This window comes from Neoarius graeffei, chromosome 15, assembly GCF_027579695.1.
Source record: "Neoarius graeffei isolate fNeoGra1 chromosome 15, fNeoGra1.pri, whole genome shotgun sequence".
Taxonomy (NCBI): domain Eukaryota; kingdom Metazoa; phylum Chordata; class Actinopteri; order Siluriformes; family Ariidae; genus Neoarius; species Neoarius graeffei.
Window position 1 is genome coordinate 75,744,836 of NC_083583.1, and position 25,802 is coordinate 75,770,637.

The following is a 25,802-nucleotide window of genomic DNA, read 5'->3' on the forward strand; positions in this document are numbered from 1 at the left end:
TTATCTCCTTCATGCAGAACTTGGACTTTTTCAAGTTCAAGGTGAGTCCTGCTGCTTGAAGCTTTTCCAGAACGGCATGAAGGTCTTGGAAATGACGTTGGATGGATGGTGAGTAGATTACAATATCATCTAGGTACACTAGACACACTTTTCCTTTCAGTTCAGCCAACACCAGATCCATTAAGCGTTGGAAACTGGCTGGGGCGTTTGAGTCCAAAAGGCATGACTCTGAACTGGAAAGTGCCCATGTGGGTCACAAAAGCTGTCTTGGCCACACTTGCGGCATCCATAGCAACCTGCCAATAGCCACTGTTTAGGTCTAGAGTGGAGAAGACCGTGGAGCCGGCAAGTGACTCTAGAAGTTCGTTGATGTTGGGCAGTGGGTATGCGTCGGTTTCTGTGACTGCATTTAACTTCCTGTAATCAACACAGAACCTGAGTGTTCCACATTTCTTTGGGACAAGGACGATGGGTGAGGTCCACCCAGAGTAGGATGGTTTGATCACAACCTGATCAAGCATGTCCTTCAGATGCTGCTCCACGACTTGATGTTTTTGCGCAGACATCCTGTAGGGTTTTTGCTTGAGTGGCACTTCACTGGTGGTATGGATGTGGTGCTTTAACACGTCAGTCCTTCCTGGCTTCAAAGAACATAGATCTGGTTTGGACTCCAGAAGCTGTCTAAGACCAGCCTTCTCCCACTCTTTCACCTCAGCATTCTCTACTGCAAGATCAATGTAGTCTTGAGCAGTGAGTGCCACAGGCTGTGGGGCCAAGCAAGGGGGGGGTATGCAAGACATAAGAGTAGCCCCGAGTGGTGTAGTGTAAAGGGTGGTTTGCTCATCATTCTGCTGGAACAGATATCTCTCTGGTCTCCCCTTGAAACTGTACTGACAGTCAGCTGCATGGATTTACAGTCCGCTGTGAAATAAGTAATCGAGGCCAAGAACTACTTTGTAGGCCAAAGCTTTTGGGGACAGGACTGCCACCTCATACGTGCATGAAACCTCACCCAAGTTGATGGTTACTTCAGCCTTTCCAAGGGGCGTCTCAGTCTCTCCATTAGCGAGGAAGAGCGGTCCACTTGTCCAAGGCTCCAGGTCTTCCTTGGGCCTTTTGAGAGCTTTCCAGACCTGTTCGTGGATGAGTGTGTAGCTTGCCCCAGTATCAGTGATAGCCCTGCCATTCCAAGGTCCAATGTTGACTGTGACTACCAGCTGCCGGGGAATATTGAAGGTGCTTCCCGGTGTTGTGGTAGACATACCTTTGATCTGGTTCTTAGAACTCTTTGTAGTGGTAAGGTTGATGTTGCCATTGCCCTGCTGTGCTGGTTTAGACGGTCAAGACGTGTTCTTGGGACGGTGTTGTGTGGACTGACGGCCTCCAGGAGATGGTTGGTATTGAGGACAAGAGCCAGGTGGATGTTGGCCTTTACAGCGCCAGCATGTAATAGAAGGAGTGTCCAAGTCTGTAGATTTGGGAGTGTTTTTCGCCCTCTGTGCACTTTTGTCATGCGTACCATGCTGTGTTTCATACAAGGACTGTTGTTCTAAGTCTTTTTCCAGCTGATGGCCGAGCTTCACCAACTCTTCAACATTCTGAGCCCGACCCCGTAGGTAGGTAGCCAGCCATGGTTTAACATTTTTAGAATGAGTTTCACTATCTCAGCCTCAGTGATGGTGGGCTTCCATTGTTTACAAAGGGCATGGTGAGAGAAGGCAAAATCATGGATGGACTCATTTTCTTTCTGCCGTCGGTTTCGTACTCGGTCCGTGAGCTCCTCTTCGTAATCCGCAGACAGGAACACTGACAGAGACTTTTTCTGGAACTGGGCCCAGGTAAAGACCTCAGTCATGGCAATCTCCCACCAATCTCTGGCTGTGCCGTGCAGGACAGTTCAGAAGGTAGCCAGAATCTCTGCGTCAGACAGAGGGTGAATGGCTAGAAAGTCACGGCACTTAGAGAGGTAAAGGACAGGGTCTGGATCGTTGCTTGCCTTGCCAAAGGTAGGAAATGACAGTTTTAGAACTTTTAGATGACCGGACTTTGTTCCAGTAGGTGGCGTGGTGGGCATGAAGCTGGAATGGCTGGGCAGTGAAGCTGGAGTGGCGGTAGCTGTAGTGTGTGGGGTTACTGATGGCCTCATGCCAGTAAGAGGAGATATGGTTGAGACGTGTTGCTCAATCTTTTTCTCTAACTCTGTTATCTTGTTGGTAAGTATGTTGTATTCTTTTGTTATGTGTGCTGGTAGATGTCCTAAAGATGTGTTTATTTGGTTGGTAATTCTAACACAGCTGTCCATGTTCTGTGACAGGTGTCCACAGTCTGCTGCAACAGCCCTCCTCTGGGACAAGATCTCCTGCTGTACCTCGGCCTGTAACTGTTCGACCATGAAACGGATTTCTTCCAGTTGTGTAATAATTTCGTTTTTAACTTCTTCTGTGATAATGGTTTTAATGGCCTTCAGCAACTTATCCCATTCATTCTCTGTTTTCTGAGTACTAGCTTGAGTGCTGCACTGAGTTTTACGAATTCTGTTTTTGCCATTTCAGACACTACCTCCAACTTGGCCTCCAAGTGAAAACGGCTCCTGGCCACTAATTTAGTGACCTTACTGAGTTGAGCGTCCTGTTGTTCCAGTTTCTGAACTATCAGGGCCCAATTGTCAGGAGTTTTTAAGCGCCAGTGCGCCGAGCTTTCGTGCTGGTGTTGGGAGCTCCATAGGCAAGGCACGCTGTACTGAGGTGTCTGAAGACCATGATGGAGAAGGGTCCAAATCCATATCTAATGGAGAGGCAGCTGCGGCCTGAGTGTAGTCCGAACCAGTAGTCTGTAGTGCAGCTGTTAGCATGTTGGACGGTTCAGCAGACAATGAAGGGGGCGCTGTAGACACAGTAGGCAGCTGGTCTGCAGTAGTAGTACCAAGAAGTCCAGGGCTAGTAAGAATGAAAGAGGTATCGCTATGAAAAGGAGGATGGAGGAACACCCGATGCTCAATTTGAGGTGTGCTTATGTCAGGTGGTGAGGTTTCTGTGTCAGGAGACATGGAGACGTCTGTGTGGCTTTCCCGTTCTGACATTGCGGCTTTAGGTTGTGACATAGGTTATTAAATGATGTGAAAAATGATGTTTGTGTTTTTGTGTCTGTATGTTTGTAACAAAATGTACCCCACTTGAAAAGTAACAAGTTGCACAGTTATCAAAGAGACATGTAAACCAATAGGGAAATACCCAGGCAATTATTACACAAAGAAAATTCAGCAGTGTGATAAAAATTTAACACAGACCTGAGCACAGGTTCAAAACACCAATATCAGCACAGTATCAGTGATAACACAGCATAGCAGTGATAGCACAGCATAGCATACATACCACCATCAATACAGCACTCAATTCAACAGTAGTTTTTTTTTTAAGTGTCCCACAAGTCCAAAAAGACCAAGGAGCAGTCACTAAGCAGTTCAAGTCCCTTGTTATTTACAGTTCATGTACTGTTAATTACAGTTCATGTCCCTGTTAATTACAGTTCATGTCCCTGTTTGGGTGCCAATTCTGTAACGGTGTTACCCAAGGTTCAAGTATAAATTTTTGTTCGGGTGCCAGGCAGGCCCAAAATCCTGCCAATTAAAAGTAACCACCGCCAGCAATAATAAAAAACAATAACAAAAGTAGGTTTTAAACGTGCATATGTTTACTTTTTCACAACAAAAAAATAATGGCATCAATACAACCCCGGGCAGCACGGTGGTGTAGTGGTTAGTGCTGTCGCCTCACAGCAAGAAGGTCCTGGGTTCGAGCCCCGGGGCCGGCGAGGGCCTTTCTGTGTGGAGTTTGCATGTTCTCCCCGTGTCCGCGTGGGTTTCCTCCGGGTGCTCCGGTTTCCCCCAAAGACATGCAGGTTAGGTTAACTGGTGACTCTAAATTGACCGTAGGTGTGAATGTGAGTGTGAATGGTTGTCTGTGTCTATGTGTCAGCCCTGTGATGACCTGGCGACTTGTCCAGGGTGTACCCTGCCTTTCGCCCGTAGTCAGCTGGGATAGGGTCCAGCTTGCCTGCGACCCTGTAGAAGGATAAAGCGGCTAGAGATAATGAGATGAGATGAGAATACAACCCCATAATGTTCTTATGCTCCCAATACATTCTTATGCTCCCAATACAGTGAAAGGGGCATGAAAAATAAAAAAAAGTCATGTAAACCCAGTGCTCATGTGTGTGTGTGTGGGGGTGTGTGTGTTTGTGGATGTTAGCATGTGTGGGGGGAAGAGAGAGTTTGTAGTTCCAGTAGCGCTTGGTAAACGATCAGCAAGGGGCGTGTGGATAAATGCTTCAACTCACAGTTCTGGAGCTGGCTGTGTAAACTGGACTGTCCTTGATCTGAAGTTTCAACAGTCCTTAGCCATCCGCTTCCCGCATCAGGCTTGAAGTAGCTATGTGCTCCTCTCACCTGTGGCTTGCGATGTACCTCCGTTACGGAAATCTTGCTTGGGTCGGCTTGCAAATCTCCGCCGCAGATTCCGTCGTCGGCAACAATGTACAAGTCTTCCACTGGGTTTAGCATCCACTCCAGGATCGCACCTTCACGCTTGCTCGCACAGGAACCAAACGGAGCTCTGCTGCACTACACTTCCTCTCCCCTACTACGGATGCAACATAGTGACATTTAAAGGAAGCGTTTCATCAATCAGGCGTGACCACTCCCCCAATCAGCGTTCACAGGTGTTGCGTGTTATGTTAATGAGGTGAGTGCTGTGTAGTTTTAGTGTGCTTTTAAAGTGACAGTCACAGGGGAAAACGTTATGTCTCTGGGGCAGAATGTATTTCGCCACAATACCAATCTAAGGTATAAGGTATCTAAGATATATCACGACAGCAGCTGGATAGGTCTGTGAGAGATGTTGATTTTTGCAACAGCTCTGAAGAAAATCTGCTTGAAATCCCCTGAGTCTTGGGAACGAAGACTTTATTATAGGACTTGTTCACATGCAACTCAGACAGTCGTTGAATCATGCTCTCAGTCTATTAGACTCAGGAGCTCAGATTGCAGTTACTGACTTTTGTATTATAGACATGCAGCTCTTGCAGTCTTTGTTTATAGTTCTCTCGGTATTAAGCTCTGTCTTAAGTGACCACTGACATTCCCTCAGTGTACCTGGGTATATTCACTGTCTTATATGTACATTGAATGTCCTGAGCAGGAGCTCAGAGTGCAGTGGCTAAAACAGTAATAATTTATTGATAGGAGCTTTATGGTCAGTGTACTACACTGTAGTGTGTCGTGGTAATGCATTATGGCAATGCAACTTTCATAAATATGACCATATATCAGTTGTAGTTATGTTCTACACATATACCTGCAACTCTGACAATATCATTTTCAGTGACTAATAAAATGGTTCTGAAAATTCCTACTTTTAAAACATTTTTGATAAGCGTAGGTGAGCGTAGGTGTGAATGTGAGTGTGAATGGTTGTCTGTGTCTATGTGTCGGCCGTGTGATGACCTGGCGACTTGTCCAGGGTGTACCCCGCCTTTCGCCCGTAGTCAGCTGGGATAGGCTCCAGCTTGCCTGTGACCCTGTAGAACAGGATAAAGCGGCTAGAGATAATGAGATGAGATTTCATTTACAACATGTCTCTGACAGCTCAAAATGCACCTCCGGGCATTTAAAAACTGCAGAGCTTCTGGCCTTTGGATCCATCCCTGGAGCACCTCTGGCGGTAGTCTTTCCAGTATTTTGATTGGTGGAGCTGAGGAACAACTTTTTAGCAGAGCGCTAGAATCTTTGCCTAACCTAAAGTCATTCATTTCATTTAGCTTTGACAGATTGCTTCATCCACTCCTGGACAGGTGAACCATAACCTTTTCTTGTAGGCCTAAGTGACATTGTTTGTCATCTATTTTATTTAGCCTTTAAATGTGTAAGCTACATTTTGCAATGTTGTATATGACATAACATTGCTCGTCACATTGTATTGAGATGTAGCGATTGACCTAACAAACCATAGCCTACTGTGGCTAATGCTAGCAGGAGAAAGCTAAGTGCAGCGCCAGTCAGTCAGCTGAAGTTGTTGCTAGACGTAGCGTTGCTGTAACAGAAATCCAGCTGAGGTAAAATTGTAACAGTTCAACAGCATAAACTAACTGACACACAAACTGGTGTGTTTTCCCACAGAGTAGCTGGCTATGGAAAGCTGTAGGTTTATGGTAATGTTACCAAAGTGTTAGTAATCTGTATAATTTGTTGTGATGTGAAGTGGACTACACATTTTGATTAAGGCTACTCATTTAGGCATGGTCATCAATTCAGCTATGGCTACAATTGAGGCTATGGGAGATTGCATCCTCAATATTATTATTATTATTATGTTACCATACGGGCGGCACGGTGGTGTAGTGGTTAGCGCTGTCGCCTCACAGCAAGAAGGTCCGGATTCGAGCCCCGTGGCCGGCGAGGGCCTTTCTGCACGGAATTTGCATGTTCTCCCCGTGTCCGCATGGGTTTCCTCCGGGTGCTCCGGTTTCCCCCACAGTCCAAAGACATGCAGGTTAGGTTAACTGGTGACTCTAAATTGACCGTAGGTGTGAATGTGAGTGTGAGTGGTTGTCTGTGTCTATGTGTCAGCCCTGTGATGACCTGGCGACTTGTCCAGGGTGTACCCCGCCTTTAGCCCGTAGTCAGCTGGGATAGGATCCAGCTCGCCTGCGACCCTGTAGAACAGGACAAAGCGGCTAGAGATAATGAGATGAGATGAGAATTTAATTCTGGTCTAATTCTATTTACTGCAATCGGATTCCAAATACTCTATAAACATTCCATTCTGTTATGAATCAGAAAAAAATTATTATAAATCACAGCACTTTTATTTTTTTTAAAGTACTTCATCTACTTCAACAATGTTACACAAAGATCGATCCATAACAGTTGTAAATGTCACTTAATTTCACAGGGTGTCGATAATGGTGGACACTGGTGAAAGCGATCACTATCCTCGACACCTCACGTGATTTTTCTCAAACGCGTGTTTAGATACAAAATGGCAACTGTCGAATGAAAGCGTAAGAAAAAAAGTAGGTTTCAATAAGGATATCATGAAATATTGGTGAGTTTGATAAGTAAAAACATGTACTTGATCTTTCCACCATGCTTACCTGTGATGATAACGTCCGGGTTTTCTGAAAAATTGCTGATCGTGCTAAAAATAAATTCCATCTCAGGTAACGAGCTGTCATCAGACGACAGGATCAAAGGGTGAGGTGGGTCTTCCGGTTGATTAATTAACCAATAATAATTGTTGTAACTGAAACTCACCTTTGTAAAATTGTTTTTATTGGTAAATCTGAAAAGGTGTCGATAATTATGGACTGTTGATAATTGTAGCCGCCGCTCTAGCATCGCTGGTTGAGGAACTTTGAAAAGTAACTGGCGCCAGGCTGATCATCGCTGGATTTTGCGCCAGGCGCTGGCCCTTAATGAAACCCCTGGGAAAGTATTCTGCATTGTTCAATTTATGGTATTGATTTTGTGCGCGCAAGTGACAGCACAGTGCTGACGTTGCACGAGGGGAGCACCACGTATCCACACTTTAGGGAAAGCCCTGTTTCTATGGCCACAGGTCTGTCTACCCCATTGTAGAGGATAATTGGGAGGCGAAAGGTGAAGCCAAAGGGGGAAGGCCTTAAAAACTGGAAGTCACAGCATTTGGGTGAGGCTGAGAGGGCAAACAGTCTTTTGACCGTGCTATGACGTGTGTGCTGTGTGGTGTGGAGCTGCCATACAGAGATTCTCAGTTTAATTCCTTTTTTTAATTTTATTTTACAAGTTATCTGTAATATCCAACATTTTGTGACAATAAATGGTTATTGGACTGACTGGATCAACTTCTACTAATCGTCTTTCATCTGCACGCATCAAGACATATCCAACTCAGGCCACCAGCAGTAGCCAATGAGGGAACAAAAGGGGGGAACTGAAAAAGCTGCTACATCTGTTCAGAAAAGGCCTATTTGTGGTTAACTTTTTCATTTTTAATAAAAGGAATGTTTTGGTTCATAGGCTATTATATTTTACACCAACCGTTAAATGTGGGTAAATAATTATTGTTGTTCTCATCTCATCTCATTATCTGTAGCCGCTTTATCCTGTTCTACAGCGTCGTAGGCAAGCTGGAGCCTATCCCGGCTGACTACGGGCGAAAGGCGGGGTACACCCTGGACAAGTCGCCAGGTCATCACACGGCCAACACATAGACACAGACAACCATTCACACTCACATTCACACCTACGCTCAATTTAGAGTCACCAGTTAACCTAACCTGCATGTCTTTGGACTGTGGGGGAAACCGGAGCACCCGGAGGAAACCCACGCAGACACGGGGAGAACATGCAAACTCCACACAGAAAGGCCCTCGCCGGCCACGGGGCTCGAACCCGGACCTTCTTGCTGTGAGGCGACAGCGCTAACCACTACACCACCGTGCCGCCCCAATTATTGTTGGTTATTTAGAAAATTAAAGGAAAGGTTTGCCTTTAAAGGGATAGTTCGGGATTTTTTACATGAATCTGTATGGCATCCCCATCAATAGTGTCGTGCAAACACACTGACTTACCCCTGACAGCATCCTGTGAGTCCAGTTCTTGTCCAGTTTTGGTCCAGACGAAAGTAGTCCGGCAAGTTTGTTGGGGTCACGAAAGTAAAACGTTTTTCGTCTCAAAACAGTATGTGTTCAAAAGAGTGATATATTTGCATCACAAAACCGTTGCCAAATAAAAAGTCAGACCTCGAAATCGCTTGGCACTATTTTCTCTCCCTCGGTATCACTGCGCGCTGTCATGTTGACATCTGCGCAGGAATCAACACCTTTCCAATTGTTTGGCAGTGATTAGGAGTTCAGATCAGCGGCACTAACAAGCTAATTTGAGAGCAAGAACAGCGACAAATTTATCACCTTCTATAACCTATACAATAATATATTTGTGAAAATGGTGCGCACTTGCGACTATCCAGGCTGTAGCAACAAAGATGTGGCTGAATCTCCGCACACATTTCACCGTCGTAGTCAGACATGTTGTCGCTAACTTTGCTAGCAGTAAACAATGTAGTGATGTGTCGGTCGCGAAGGATCCGGTTCAAAGAGCCGGCTCTTTGAAGTGAACGACGGGAGCCGGCTCTTCGGTGGGAGCCGAGTTGGGGAGCCGAATTAGTTTTTTGTCCTTAGGTGCCTCAGAGAGAGAGAGAGAGAGAGACAGAGTTCAGCTCAGCTGAAGGATGATTGTCTATTTGACAACCATGATCATTGTTTTGTTGCCGTGAATTCCTAAAGCTCATGATATAAATTGTCGCTCATAAATTGACAGGTTCGGTCGGCAACCGCCTTGGCATGGCCAGATTAATCTGCGGTATACAACGAGACAGCAGTCATTATAACAGGAGCATATTTGCTGTTCCAGCGGCTTCTTATTACTGGTGGAGCAGAGTGCGGCACTTTTTTCTCTTTTTACATGCGCTCAAGGTGCCACATATTTTGTTGCACATTGTTCTGTGTTTGTTAAAATAATTTCCAACTTTGCTTCATAGTTTCTTAGGCCTGATTTATACTTCATAATTTATTTTGTGGCATTTTGTTCAAGGTCGAGTGTGAAATAAAGCCATAAAGGATAAACAGTTGATGTCTTCTGTGTATTTTATATTGGTAATATAACACAGTTTTGCATTATGTTTGTGAGAAAATAATTTATTAATTGGTAAGTTTTATTTCTATAGCTAGAACATTGTTACACTGCTATACTTTACAAAGCTTTACAATGGCTACAAAAACTAAAAAATAAAATGGAAAACATCCTATTGATAAAATATAAATAATAATGTAATTAATTAACTTGTTAATTGCAACAATTAAATCAAAAATAAAATCTCAGGAGCCGTTTGGGAGCCGAAAGAGCCGGCTCCTTATAGTAAGAAGAGCCAAAAGAGCCGGCTCCCGAAAAAGAGCCGAAATTCCCATCACTAAAACAATGAATGAAACAGCCGTGGCTGTCACCTGGCGGCAGCGCGCAGTGATAAGAAGGGAGAGAAAATAGTGCCAAGCGATTTCGAGGTCTGACTTTTTATTTGGCAACGGTTTTGTGATGCAAATATATCACTCTTTTGAACACATACTGTTTTGAGACGAAAAACGTTTTACTTTCGTGACCCCAACAAACTTGCCGGACTACTTTCGTCTGGACCAAAACTGGACAAGAACTGGACTCACAGGATGCTGTCAGGGGTAAGTCAGTGTGTTTGCACGACACTATTGATGGGGATGCCATACAGATTCATGTCAAAAATCCCGAACTATCCTTTTAATTTTTTTTAAATATTGTTGGAAAATTGAATCGTGAACCTAGTATCATGAATTGATTGATTTGACTGGTGAATGGAATGAATCATTACGTGTCTAATCTGTGTCTTTCTAAACTGCTCATGAAAAAAGGATGAGTTTAACATTCTCTGGAACATGACCTGTTGCATCCAATAAATCTGCTTTTACACACCAGCTATTATAGAAAACTAACTGCATATATTTTATATCAAAAGTAATCAGATGTAATGCCACTACTGAGATCAAAGGATCCGTTTGAAATGAGGGAAATGCCGTCTCAGGAAGATGTCTAACAAGACAGTGAGGAATCAAGCACTGTTCGAAACTGATTGAACCCTCATTTCCTGGCATCAAACTGCCCCCAGGTGAAGGCAGCATTGATTTATCCTCGATGCTGCCTATTACCCATCAATCTATGTGGCAGCTCTATCAAATCTTATTATTTGGCTTTTTTCCCCTACTTAGATTTTTAAAAAGTTACTCAGAAAGAAACAATGAATTCTCTCGTAACCCCATGACTGAAACCAACTAAATTTGTTCGATACAATTTGTGAGGCATCTGTTAGCCAACTAATTAACATTTGCTAGCTCACTCAAAACAAACAAGTTTAGTTCCAGCGTACTGAAATCCCATCTCATCTCATTATCTGTAGCCACTTTATCCTGTTCTACAGGGTCGCAGGCGAGCTGGAGCCTATCCCAGCTGACTACGGGCGAAAGGCGGGGTTCACCCTGGACAAGTCGCCAGGTCATCACAGGGCTGACACATAGACACAGACAACCATTCACACTCACATTCACACCTACGCTCAATTTAGAGTCACCAGTTAACCTAACCTGCATGTCTTTGGACTGTGGGGGAAACCGGAGCACCCGGAGGAAACCCACGCGGACACGGGGAGAACATGCAAACTCCACACAGAAAGGCCCTCGCCGGCCCCGGGGCTCGAACCCGGACCTTCTTGCTGCGAGGCGACAGCGCTAACCACTACACCACCGTGCCGCCCTGAAATCCCATGTTACTGTAAATTTAAAACGAACATTCTTAGAAGATGCCTTCCGTCGAAAGCAGTGAGGCAACAAGGCAGCAACCTGCTGCTTCAAACACAGCCAGAAACTGTGTGTGAACATTTAAGCTACGAATCCTAATTTTCATATTTTATGATTTGCTTTCATGATTGATGGTTTACACAGTTGTGTGGTTAACACACATCATGAAATCATGGAGCTTGATTAAAGCATCTCACTTTGGTAACGTGAGGTGAAGCATTCGGCTCCAGAGAGCTGAGGAGGCGGGGCTAAAGTCGATTCTACAGACTGGGGCTGATACATGTTCAAAACCTGTGTGCCAAATTACAGCTTTATCAAAGTGACTATGAAATTTGCAACTTGGAAACACTACAGCATTGCAGTCACAACAATAATTTGGACAAAAACAAACAAACTATAAAATTCAAGTCAAGTTTATTTGTATAGCGCTTTTAACAATAAACATTGTCGCAAAGCAGCTTTACAGAATTTGAACAATTTAAAACATGAGCTAAGTTTATCCCTAATCTATCCCCAATGAGCAAGCCTGTGGCGACGGTGGCAAGGAAAAACTCCCTCAGACGACATGAGGAAGAAACCTCGAGAGAATTCACCATTACTGAAAAGAAAAACACCATAAAGGAGGTGAGATGCTTCAAGCTCACTTGAAGATTGCATTTCAATGCAGCATCCTCATTTCAGTCTGATAATTCAAAAAGAATAAAAACACTTAAGGTAAAACATTACTTACTTCGCCTATTTTAAAGTTTCTTCATATTTTCTCAATTTGGTGTGAAGCCCATGAAAAGCTTTTAAACCATTTTAATTTGTTTCATGGAACAGTTCTCTTAACAGGACCACTTAATGGACATTGGTCCGGCAATCATGGAATGATGCATTAAATGTAGCTGCTTTTACATTTAACCAAGTGGCCTGTTAGAAGAAGAAAAATCCAAGCGCATGATCTGAGAGGCTGATAAGACTTAATTGTGACTTCTTTGTATTCCTATCGGGCAGCACGGTGGTGTAGTGGTTAGCGCTGTCGCCTCACAGCAAGAAGGTCCGGGTTCGAGCCCCGTGGCCGGCGAGGGCCTTTCTGTGTGGAGTTTGCATGTTCTCCCCGTGTCCGCGTGGGTTTCCTCCGGGTGCTCCGGTTTCCCCCACAGTCCAAAGACATGCAGGTTAGGTTAACTGGTGACTCTAAATTGAGCGTAGGTGTGAATGTGAGTGTGAATGGTTGTCTGTGTCTATGTGTCAGCCCTGTGATGACCTGGCGACTTGTCCAGGGTGAACCCCGCCTTTCGCCCGTAGTCAGCTGGGATAGGATCCAGCTTGCCTGCGACCCTGTAGAACAGGATAAAGCAGCTAGAGATAATGAGATGAGATGTATTCCCATATGCCTCAGTATCATGGCTTTATTGGTAGATTACAGTGGTAATTCACAATGCCCCATCAGAAAAGAAAGAAAACTTGTGATAAAAGAAACACACATTTTATTAAAGTCACCCCTCACAACACTTTGAAAATTTCAGTGTTACATAAGATTATAAACTGCTGCCATCTCCTGGTATGAAGAGGTATTTCCATCATGCAGGCATAAGACACTGGCATTGACATGTTCGCAACTTTTCACAGAAAACGTTGCAGAAACAAGGCCTGCTGTTGAGGTGTAAACTTGGTTTGCCAGGGTGCAAGTGTCATGTTTTTGATGTACTATGAAAAAAAGTGTAATTAGTATAAAAGTGTATGCTGCACAAGTATGTCAATTAAAATCACTGGTTATTCTAATGATTACCTTCCTGCAACTGATAGCTATTCTCCACTTTTACATACCCATAATGCCTTGCACCTTGGGGGATAATCAAGTGCTATATTTGTTTACTAACTCAAATAACTTCAGTCATTTCTTCAAATTCACATGGGGGAAAACGACTTTTCCTGACAAAGATTTATAGAATACCTATAAAATACCTACAGGACACCCATGGTTAAACAGAATTCGCTGTCAGAATTTTACACCGACAGACAAGACACGACACGACTGTGGACTCCATCACTGAAGTGTGCAGAAAAGTCTGATGAACCAAGTCATGAAGTCTCGAACCTCTCAGTCTTTGTGTTTGGTCATAAAAAGTGTGAAAACCAAAGGACAAAAGTCAAAAGAACAACTTTATTGAAGGATCGACTCCCAAAACAAAAGCACAAACGATGCAGTGTAAGCTTATATGTCCTTCCCCTTTTAGCATTTCTGTAGGGAGATTGAATGTAGTATTTGACCCTGCAGTCCGAACAGCTTCCTCCAACAGCCCAAAGATCGTCGTAACCCAGGAGCATATGAGCTCGAGGAAAATCAGAGTGAAGAAAATCAAAACTGACTTAAAGAAATTTGACAGTTCTGCTGTGTTTACAGTGCATACATGACTGAGTGAATTCCGTGCTTGTGTTCCCATGCACAAAGCGTTTTGTATTTTCTTATGGCTCTCTCGTCATAACCAGCACCCAGCAAAAATGACTTCACTGTGGATTCTTCTGTGATCAGTGTCCATCTTTCACCTTCTGCAGGTCAGTAATTGTTGGAACATCCATGTTGACAGATGAAGGCTGCTGACAGTCACCTGAAGTAAAGACCTTCAAAGCATTCGATGCAATGTTTACAAGCACTTTTTTTAACCGATTGATTTCTCAAAGTCCACAGAAAAGGTTTTGCAGATTTCTTTAAGCTTTAGTTTAGTTAGTTTTGACACTTCTTTGAAAGTTTTAAGGAGATTTAAATTCAAAAGATTACGGTCAGTGTGGGACGCTATGTTGCTTTCAGTTTGTTTACATTTTGGTCCCCCCCCCCAGGTGCAAAGCATTATGGGTAATGTGAAGAGAGTCGATACAAAAAAAAAAGTTTCATACCAGGCTCAATATTACACCACCGTTCAAAAGTTTGGGGTCACTTTGAAATGTCCTTATTTTTGAAAGAAAAGCACTGTTCTTTTCAATGCAGATCACTTTAAACTAATCAGAAATCCACTCTATACATTGCTAATGTGGTAAATGACTATTCTAGCTGCAAATGTCTGGTTTTTGGTGCAATATCTCCATAGGTGTATAGAGGCCCATTTCCAGCAACTCTCACTCCAGTGTTCTAATGGTACAATGTGTTTGCTCATTGCCTCAGAAGGCTAATGGATGATTAGAAAACCCTTGTACAATCATGTTAGCACAGCTGAAAACAGTTGAGCTCTTTAGAGAAGCTATAAAACTGACCTTCCTTTGAGCAGATTGAGGCCAAGTTTACATTAGACCGTATCTGTCTCGTTTTCTTCGCGGATGCACTGTCCGTTTACATTAAAACGCCTGGAAACGCCTGGAAACGGGAATCCGCCAGGGTCCACGTATTCAATCTAGATCGTGTCTGGTCCGGTGCTGTGTAAACATTGAGAATACGCGGATACGCTGTGCTGAGCTCTAGCTGGCGTCGTCATTGGACAACGTCACTGTGACATCCACCTTCCTGATTCGCTGGCGTTGGTCATGTGACGCAACTGCTGAAAAACGGCGCGGACTTCCGCCTTGTATCACCTTTCATTAAAGAGTATAAAAGTATGAAAATACTGCAAATACTGATGCAAATACTGCCCATTGTGTAGTTATGATTGTCTTTCGGCTTGCCATCCTTCCACTTGCAAGTGGTAAGTGATATGCACTGGGATCTCACACACAGCGGCTCAGTCCCGAATCACTGCTTGTGCACTTCACTCGCGCGCTCTGTGAGCTGCGCAGGGCCGGAGTGCGCACCCTCCAGAGGGCACTTGCTGTTCAGGGCGGAGTGATTTGGAGCGCAGGATGCCTGCGGAGCCGAGCGTATCCGTGTATTGGTGTTGCTGTGTGCACGCGAATCGTTTTAAAAACGTTAATCTGATGATCTGCTGATACGGTCTAATGTAAACCCCACCTGAGTTTCTGGAGCATCACATTTGTGGGGTCGATTAAATGCTCAAAATGGCCAGAAAAATGTCTTGACTATATTTTCTATTCATTTTACAACTTATGGTGGGAAATAAAAGTGTGACTTTTCATGGAAAACACAATTGTCTGGGTGACCCCAAACTTTTGAATGGTAGTGTATATAGAAATAATGTATGTGCATCTTGTGTCTTATACCTGTCCTTTACTTCAGCATACCATTTAAAAACTTTTCATTCCTCATACTCCTGTGTCCGGTTTAGTTTTCTCTCCTGTAGCTGGAATGTCCTGACTCGTGCTTCCTTTCATCTCAAGTCCTTTGACCCAGGTGTAAGCGAACGAACCTCCCAGGACCATCATGTTGCTGCTCCACCACAGCAGGCTCTTGTGTGAATGCTCGATTGCTACAGCGATGACTGTCTGTGCACATGCTTTTGCTGTTCCTGATACGTTGTGTGTCAGTGGACTTGTGAATTTAATCTGCAGGCCTGTCACATAGCCAATGGCAAAGCCAAAGATGCCCCCAAGGACCATCATGACCCAGAAATGGCCATCTGCGACACGGACGAAATTGAATACACGTGGCAGCTCTCCAAATGCAGCAATTAGCGGGAGGAAGAGCACACATGCGTTCAAGTTGTTATAGTATGAAAGCTTCCAGATGCTTCCATCCACCACAGGCATCACTTTCTTGGTGAAAATTGCATTTAAGGAGACACATGCACTGGCTAAGACCCCGAATACCACCCCGGTCCAGGAGAGGGAGCCAGCGGCATCTTCCTGATCCACTCCGAGCCAAAAACCACCTGGGAACAGGGATGCAAACACAACCATGGTCAAAAAAGAGTGAGGTAGCGCGGTGACACGGACCCCCCCACCACACACACAAAATATCAGTCTGCCATGACAGCAAGGACAGTTGCCTGATAAAAAGTGAACAAATACATTAAATGTCAATGTCTCTATAATTAACTCTTTTTCTCTCCATATTTTTTAAGATGCACTTTCCTTGTCATATAATCAAAATGCAATTGCCCCCCAAATTTTTATGATCCTTTATGCTACCCACATATTACCTCTGCATGAGAAATGCGATCACACATTGGTACTGGAAGCTTAACACTGTCCCTGATTTTGTCTGCTGCTGAGACCTGACTCTGGCTTGCTGGTTGAGGAGAGTTCACCTTGAGGAGCTGTGCCACACTTTGGCTTGACAAAGCAGAGGACACTCTGTATGTGAATGGCAGTTTGGCAGTGGGAATACAGGGCATGCACTCCTCTGTTGTCGTAGTTGATCTCTTTTGCACAAAGAGTGCACTTAGCACATCCCTTTTTTCCTATCTTTTTGAAAAAGTGAGACAGAGGGAATGTCTGTTTCCCTGTCTTTAGCTCAATTGTGGCATCTAACTTTAACCACACCCAATTCCACCTGGTCTTGCAACCCTCATCCAACTGTTGCACAAGAAGTGCATCCTTTTCCTGCATTTCCCTCATTCTGAAAACAAATGCAAAGTTGAATGGTTTTAGCAAAGTTTAATGGTTTTACATAAATAAAAATATACAGCGTTGGGTAATCCACCTTCAAAAGTAGGTCTCGCTAGCTTGTAGCTTCTACTGCACGGTCTGACTCCCACCTATCGAATCAGCAATTTATACACTGTCAGCCCTCCCAAATGTCTCGTTTTGAATGCTGGGACCCTCTGACTATTTAGTGAAGTGGTGAATCATGTCAAGCCTTTTAATAGTTTAGAAGTAAGCTAGTTGTCAATATAGCAACACAGTGGGTGCAGGATTGTAACTGAAGCCAAATTACCCAACACTGACACTGTAAATATAGCCAAGTCGGTGGCCAAATCTTAATTAGTTTAGCATTAGGCCGCACTCACGGCCCACCCGGCAAACACATGAAACAGAATGACACTTATCAAGGAACGTTATGTTTAAATAAAGACTTCATTACGGTCCATCCTGACACAAACGAATTTCGCTTCGCTCTCATCGACTTTGAAAGGAGGCGAAATTCGCCAATGTTTTTGCTTAATTTAGACAGCCTAAGTGACTGTAATGTTGTGGCTACCACGGATGGATGTATGCACCACGAACTCATAACACACACATGGGTTACACATTACCGTTTGATCGCTCGATGTTCTAAAATAGCAGCTAGTCGGGTGCTAACGGTTAGCATTTTAACTAAGCCAGACAGCCACAAGCTTTAATAAGACCAATTCTTGCACGTATAGAACGGTATTACGGCACTTAAATATTATCTAGGAACAAAAAACAATAGTCATTAACCCATGTAGACACTACGTTGAGAACATATACAGTCATCATGCAACTCCTCAAATAACATTACGTTTTTCAGGCGTTTTTTTACCCCAAGGATAGGTCATGGCTAATATGGTTAGATGAAGGAGGCTAGATTACGAGAGACAAAGTTAATATATGCACAATTATTTTAACACATACGCTTTGATTGTAGACGAGTAAATGACTTCCACTTCAACGCTGATCGTTTACTCCCAGTCACCGAGGCTCCAAAGAAATGCACACTAGTAGATGAAATTCAGCAAGTTGATAAATGAACACACCGATCTGAGGAAAAGCCCGGGAGTCACGTTCCTTAGCAACCAGATTGCCGAGCCATCGGTTCCATCCACTGACAGTGTAGCAGCTAGCAGTTTGTAACGGAACGCTGTTGAATGTTATAATAGCAGCCAGCAGCTACACTGTCAATCTTACTATCTCTGCTGTCAATGGTTCCATATATCCACCAGGGGGAACCAAACGTTGTATGGTCTGCACAGTACTCGGGTCCATCATTACTACCAGAGTGGATTACCGGAGAGCAACCCCCCCCCCAAAAAAACCTCTTCGGATCTGCACATATTACACAAGTCGCCCAAAATGCCAGGGAAAAAGCAGAATGCGCCGAAAAGCATGCCGTTTGTACGCTTGTGAGAAAGAACGTCACACACAGTTACACTCAGACTGAAGCAGTGATGCTCTGCTAATCAGAGCAGGGCAATCTAACTGGTACAGGTACAGTGCCCATGGAAAAGCCTGACCATGTTCTTACAAGAACACAAAGTGACCTTGTAGACCGGAATGCTTGTTTATGTTTGGATAGGCATCCTGTCAATCATATCAGACCCTATTCTTCGTTTGCACGTGATGTCATAGCAAATTATGCATGAGGCTTTGAATTGGAAGTGGGCCATGTTGGAGGATATACACAAACTCACGCGCTGCACATTTACTATCGAAGATATTCTCGAGAGGTTGTTGCGCTCAAGAATTCCTTTTGTTTTTTCGCTATGCCAACTCTCTGTGCTGTACCTGGATGCGGGCACAACTCTATTTGAGACAAGGGGACTTAAAGATCATAGGCAAAGGTTTTCAATTTATGCACATTTGAAACTTTATATGTTAAACTCTCTGTAATTTTCTTCTGGTCCCAAGAAGTACTGTTAATAAGTAATAATTAAAATAAGTTAGCATGGATCGTGGCGAATTTCTGCTCAGCGATTTTCGTGACCACTCAGTGCGTGACGTCATTCAAGACAAACAAATCGCTTGAGTTGAGTCCACTTCCGTTTACTTACATTGCCATTCGGCTTGAGTGCAGACGTGCGTTCGGGAATTTCCAAAGAAAAAAAAAAAAACCCATGCCTTATTGTTGTGCAGTGAACTGTAACAACGGGACCGGTTCAGGAAGAAGCTTTTACCTTTTTCCGAGAGAGGAAAAGAGGCGGAGAGTGTGGATTGTGCACATGAAGCAAGAGGGTTGGCCTTTTCCAAAAGAGGAGAAGAGGTGGAGAGAGTGGACTGTGCGCGTGAAGCGAGAGGGTTGGCAGTCGGGTAAATATGCCACTCTTTGCTTCGATCACTTCGACGACAATTCATTTTTGAAGAATCCCCATCTGTTGGAGAATTTAGGTGTCAGACAGAGAAGGCTCAAACCTGATGCTGTTCTGACAAAATCAAGCAGTCAAAGAAGAAACGGACCAGCAACGCTCAAGTAAAAAGGAGAAGATTGGAGGTAAACATTTTTATCTTTCATTTAAATGGTCGGTAGTTGAAAAAAAAAAAAATAAATAAATCATTGATAGACAAGATGTCAGGCCCGATATATTGACACCGGGAAATGCCGCGAATGGCAGGCTAACGTGGCCTACCGGCACACTGTCAAGTAATCGTTCCCTATATCCACTAGGGAGGGCAGTTTAATTATTCTTCAAAAAGGCTCTTGTTTAGTATTACAACAAAAGTAAGAATTTATCATAACTACCAGGATAAATCGTTTGGGTGCGAGTCTTGTTGAGGTTCGGGGTCACCGTGATCAGAGTCGGCCGAGTCGCTGTCCGATTCCGAGGCTGCACGGTCAAACCAGTGAGCCACATTCACCGATTGCTTTGCAACAGCCATAGGTTCATACATATACGGTTTCACCTCTCGATATTCAATTTGGAGAGTTCCTACTTTAAAATCACTATCGCTTTCAGACATTTTACACAACCTCTCACGACCAACGTCCGTACACGTGTGCTCGGTTCACAAGTAAACACAAAACTGCTCCCAGTCTGTTTGCCTTGAATGAGGTCACGACAACAGTCCCCTGGTAAAAGTGCACGTAAGTGAGCTGTAAACAAACCTTCAGAACTTGCGCAAACCAGTATATTTTAACCATTTTATTCAATTTTAGGGTGCAAATTAGACACCAGGAAGATTGAACTCGCTTTTTGGGTCGTTTTTCGAGAAAATAAAAGTTGATATTCTACGTTCCACCTCCGACCCTTGCCTATGACCTTTAAGTTCTTTAGAATTTTATGGATCCAGACTGGGCTCCAACACAAAATACGGGCCACAACAAAATCACAGATGGTACAAAAGCTGTAGCTCAAAATGCTAGGCTTAAAGAGCGCAGAAAGAAACTCAATTATTGAAGAATCTTCCCAAACGATCAGTCAATCGAACAGGATTCACGTTAATCCACTACCTTGAATACTGCAGCCTCCTCGCCCGGTGAGTGCTCCTTTATAACTAAATGTGTTATAGTGTGTTCGAGACCCATCTTGTGAAGCAGTCAAACGGATTGTTTTTAAAATAGATTTGAGAAATGACTACAAGCTTCTCAATGTAACTCTTATCTTCCAGTCTGTACTGTTACCACTGTATATGGGTCCGTCTCAGAAACTGCTCTCTCATTTGGGACATTATGGTCAAAAAATAAATTTTCTAATTTTACTTTTTTTTTTTTGCATTTACCTAACACTCAATGTTTCTTTTGTCATGTTTAATAAGAGTAAAGATACTATCTTGCTTTATCTGGCCTCCACTGTGGAATTTTTTTTTTATTACAATTCAAATGCTTTTGTAAAATTGATTTCCATATAAAATAACTACATCATGAAGAATTAAAGCCCCTCCTTCACAGATGAGTGAAAATATTGAATAAATTTCCTCTTTTTGATTGCTTGGGTTAAAAATGCCAAGTTATGATGACTGAATTGATTATTCACTTAAATATGAATAATGATACATTTTGGGTATTTGATATGGCGAAATAGGACACAATGGAAAAATCGAGAACACACCGGAAAGATGAGAATAATGGCGGTGGTAAAAGAACAGCGACGGTACCGGCTGAAGGTCGCGCAGGTCTTTGCTGCAGCGCGCGAGCAACAGGACATCACTACCGCACCGGACGGAGCGCGAGGCAGGGGCGGGGCAAAATGACTAGCTGTAGATTCTATCAAAAAGTTCGATCTAAATTGATCATGGTTGCAAAATATTGGCCAAAAATACGCAAACACTACGAAATATGAAAGTATGATGAAAAAGAAACAAACATTCTATTGCCTTATACTGCAAGACTAAAACAAAATAAAACTGTCAAAACTCACCAATGCAGAGAGGAAATTTCACAAGTGTGTGATGAATAAAGTTGTGCTTTCTTTCTTCTTCTTTCTTTTCAGTGATGACATCCGAACAGATCACCCGCGTAACAGAAAGACCGCAAATGGAAGCACAATCAACTTCTAACTGTTGGAGTGGAAAATTCCATTCTACACATGCAGATTGTTAATGTGTGTCCTTCCCCGCACACAAAACACGCTACAGTAAAAAATAGACCACCAACTCATTTTATAGCTCAGAAATTCATACAAGACCAGCTACCATCGTAACATATTCTGTAAGAAACATTCTATACCTAACTTTCAGCTTTCGTTTGTGAGGGAATTTTAATGGATGAACATTATTATTCTCTCAGTTTCTGCATGTTGAGCTAAAGTGGCTTAGTTACTAAGAAGAGATGTTTTTCCACATGTAATCGCTTTTCTGTGACCTTGGTGGTAATAAGCAGGGAGCTTGAGCTCTCCCTAACTCGCATCCGCCTGCACATACCAGAGCACGCCAGGTGCACGCTTTAACAAAGCTTCATAGAAAATCTTGAGCCAATCACGTGAAGACACAAGCAGTGAGCGAATGCTTTCAGAGTATAATAGATAACATTCCTAAAACACAACTCAGAGTGCGCGTACTCTCGGCATCATCAGAAGTGATGTCTTCTTCTATTCTCTTTCCTTTCCTATTTTATATATCTTTATATGATCTACTATAATAAATGACTGAAAAGACAACTGTTAAGCGTTCTGAAGTGTTTATTAGAAATTTCCATTACACGTTTTAAAAAATAAAATCGCAGATTTATAACTAAATTTTTATATGGTGTAGTGATTTTAAGTTACTACTTTTGGTGAGGTCGTGACCTTGACCCTGAGGCTTTCCGTTTAGATCAAAACACACGATCGTATTGGTTTTGGGTATGTGGAAAATGGAGTTACAACGGTGATGAAATATTTTGCATGATGTTTTATTTCGGTTATGATTATTCTGTGAGCGCACCAATCCTTAGGTGTATAAAGTTACAAATTGAAATACAATTAGTTATAACTGTAGACTTTTCAGTGGACTACAACCTTTTTAAGGGAATGCAATGTAGTCAATCATTTATCATGTCCCAGATCAAGCCGCCATTTTTCCACAAATTTCCAGAATTTTTGCCAAATTCTGAATAGAGTATTCACATCAAAGATTTAGTTTTATCTGTATTATTTCTTTCATAATTTTATGTCAAATTAAAACCAACATCACCATTCAAAACCATATAGTTTGTTGACTGAGTATATTTAGTGGGGTTCCCCCACAGTACCCAGTTTCTGAGACAGACCCATATTTTTTTATATATTTTACACACACACACAGGTAGTCGTCGACTTACGACCAATTGACTTTATGACCGTCTGGTTATGACTGGCAAATGTTTCCCAGCTGAGCTAACTGAGCGTACGACAGTTTCCGCCCCAGCTCCTGGTTTATGAAACGAGCAAATGCTCCCACCAGCCCGAGCGCTGCAACAGCTGATGATGACGACGTAGACATCGGTCACTAAGTTTTGTATTTTGCTGTTTTACAATTGTAAATGTTTTCTATTTTTCACACCTGTATTTCATATTTTTTGTTTTAGACATATTAAATGAATTGTACTGTACGCAGTGTAGTATGCAGTGTTTGACTTAAACCAAATAATGAGCCAAGGTAATGAAATAAGAAAATGTTGATAAAATGAGACTTTAAGATGATTACAACATCATTACACATCACAATATACTTACGTTCATTTAACAGCGGCCGACTTACGACCAGATCGGTTTACGACCAGTCAGTCGTAAGTCGACGACTACCTGTATTGTATATCCTCCAACATGGCGGCAGTCAATGACGCAAGCAGTCACGTGGTTGCAAATGAAAAAATCTACAGACCCCTTTTATATTCTGGAGGTGGAGCATAACCAACTATGTACCTGGATGACTGAGAATCTTCACAGACATAAATATGGATGGGAATGAGCTCAAGGGGAGGGGAAAAAATATCAAAAGGTCAAACCCAAATTCTTAGCCATTGTGACGTCAGAGTGCAGTACATGACCACTAACTTTCCACAGTAAAAAGACAAAATGCATGAACATGTTTCTCCTGTCTCAGGGTGGAGAGAGACCTGCAGACAGACCACACCGGAAACCAACTCACCCAGAATCACTCCGCAGCACAGCAGCGCGCGCAGTGACGTCGTCTGACCCAGAATGACGTAACTCAGCAGGACGTTAAACACGGTGCTGAGCGAACGGCCCACTGTGTAGAAGGCCACTCCGACGTGCTTAAGGCACAAGTTATTAAACGTGATCATGGCGACGAAGACGACAGACAGGGGCAAAATCTGCAGAGTCACTTTCATGTCCACTTTAATGGAGGGGAAGTCCATACAGCCCGGCTTTAAAGAGGACACCAGGCTGATGGTCCAGCAGAGCGCCACGCTCACCACGCACTGGAACAGCGTCACAAACAGAGGCGCGTCCAGCTCTTTACTGTCCAGCAGGTGGTTGTTGAGGAAGACCATGGTGATGGACACAAACCAGTACAAAGCCACCACAAATGCGATCTTTATCGCCCGCAGGAGAAACGGCTCCTCTTTCTCATCCTGCTCCGCGGAGTCAGAGTCACTCAGAGCCATTTTTAAAATCCTGGAGCGTTTCAGCTGACTTCTGTTCATGATGAAGCAACAGAGGAAAAGGCACGGATTATATAACTAATTAGCTGTAGTTTGTGCTGTATCATCATCATGCTAAATGTCCCAATAAAGTATTTATTCTAGCCCGATGCACACAAAAAATCAATATAAACATGTAAAACACACAACACTCCAGTATACCAGTGCACTTCCGGGATCCTAAGGACCCTTGGGTCGCTTCGTCTCCGCCTGACTTTAAATCATTACCACTTCAACAGTTCGGCTACAAAGCTAATTTTGTTAGCATGCTACGGAGTTAAATATAACTCCGTGATGCAGTTACTTTTATTTAAGTTTATACTTATACGCCATTCGTAAACATGCGCATAACGCATGCGCAGTTACCCGCTACGATATATATCTTGGCAAGTGTAGACGTGTACCAGACCCTCCAGGATTTTGCGATTTGCAAATTCAACCAATCCCCGCGAATTCAGGGCGGTGTTGCAATTATATCCAATCACCGCGACCTTCCCGCAAATTTGACCAATCGTTGGCGTCGTCTTGAGGTGACGCGCACTGTTGCCAGATTCGGCGGTTTCAAGTGACGATATTTCAACATATTTTGGGCTGGGAAACGTCAGCAGCATCTGGCAACATTGCATGATGTGCGAGTCAGTGTTTATATAGGCTTAAATTCTGTTACTGAAAGTGTGTTATGTTTACAGTGAAGGACTGTGTGCACTTTACATTATTTTTTTTTACTTAATACAAGAAATTAATGGATGCCAACATTTTTGCCAAATTAGTATTTTATTTTCCATTATTTAGGCAGCTTCAGCATCATACTGTGAGATTCTGTTCAAATTGTTTTTTTCTCTTCTATGAAGCCTGAGCCATTTATTTTATTAGTTTATAATAATTGTTTAATTTAGTCTTCAGGAGAGACTGCCTGCACACAGTACTAGTATTAATAGTTTTTTTTTTCTTACATGAAAGCTGAGGCATTTATATTATATTTTAAGGTAACTTCATGTTGTGCTGTGAGGTTCTATGCACTTTAACTTTTGAACCAACAGGTGCATTTGGATAAGTAAAGCCTATTTTTCTGCATTTTTGTAGTCCTGGTAATCTTTTATATTGGTAAAGTTGTTTATAGGACCATTTCTCAGTGTCTGTTTTTTTAATCAATAGTTTTTTCAGTAATAACTTAATATTTAACATATCACTCAATTTAAATCGCAACAATTTCTCGCAACTTTCACTTCCTCCCGCAATGTAATCGCAACAAAGACCTAAACAACACCGCAAATTTCATCGCAATTTTTTGGAACCCCCCCCAACATCAGACATTTTAGCCCGCAACAATCACAAAAAAGGCCTGCGGAATCCTGGGGGGACTGGTGTACTAACATTAACCCACAAATAAGAAAACACGCCACCATCTCACTTCACTTCATCATCTTTACCTTCTGCTGGACATGAAACCAGAGAGTAATTTCACTACGGAAAGTGGAGGAAAAAAAGTACATTACCTTAACAAATTGTTCACTCAATGAAACCTTCCGGTTTTTCTATCAAACGAGGAAGTGATTTTAATATTTCAACTCCTCCTCCAGGTAGCAGTCAGGTAACCACCTAGTGGAAGTCACTAAGTGACGTCATAAACTCATTTGCATACTAGTTATTTATCAGAATCAAGTTTAGTGCCAAGTACATTCTCACATACAAGGAACTTGCCATGGTGCTTGAACAGTTAAAACAGGAGATTTTAGCAAAGACAAAAGTAGCTGTATATAAAGAACAATAAATAGAAGAATCTGAAATAAACAAATTTGAAAAGTGGACATATTTAAGGAGTATGTGCATGAGTTCCTGAAGT

The 25,802-nt window shown here is 42.9% G+C and overlaps 1 protein-coding gene across 5 annotated transcripts; it reads right to left on the reverse strand.

Moving 5' to 3' along the window:
* Positions 1 to 11,809: 11,809 nt before the first annotated feature.
* slc35c1 (solute carrier family 35 member C1) lies at positions 11,810 to 25,507 on the reverse strand. Of its 5 annotated transcripts, none has more exons than XM_060941866.1 (4): positions 25,390 to 25,437; positions 23,443 to 23,954; positions 15,565 to 16,151; positions 11,810 to 12,010 (listed from the first exon to the last, which is right to left on the reverse strand). In XM_060941866.1, exons 1-3 carry the CDS (start codon positions 25,401 to 25,403, stop codon positions 15,586 to 15,588), a joined length of 1,092 nt encoding a protein of 363 aa, XP_060797849.1. In that variant the 5' UTR covers positions 25,404 to 25,437; the 3' UTR covers positions 11,810 to 12,010; positions 15,565 to 15,585. The 5 variants fall into 5 exon arrangements, with proteins under 5 accessions (XP_060797849.1, XP_060797848.1, XP_060797850.1 ...); XM_060941865.1 differs by lacking the exon at positions 11,810 to 12,010 and adding an exon at positions 12,868 to 13,104; XM_060941867.1 differs by lacking the exons at positions 11,810 to 12,010; positions 25,390 to 25,437 and adding an exon at positions 25,456 to 25,507 and having other exon boundaries at positions 12,868 to 16,151.
* Between the last annotated feature and the right edge of the window lie 295 nt (positions 25,508 to 25,802).

Excerpts from the sequence above, each read along its gene's own strand:
- slc35c1 (XM_060941866.1), bottom strand. Across the intron at positions 16,152-23,442 it reads GTGCTGCGGAGTGATTCTGG|GTGGTTTTTGGCTCGGAGTG; the intron begins GTGAGTTGGTTT and ends CCCTGTTCCCAG.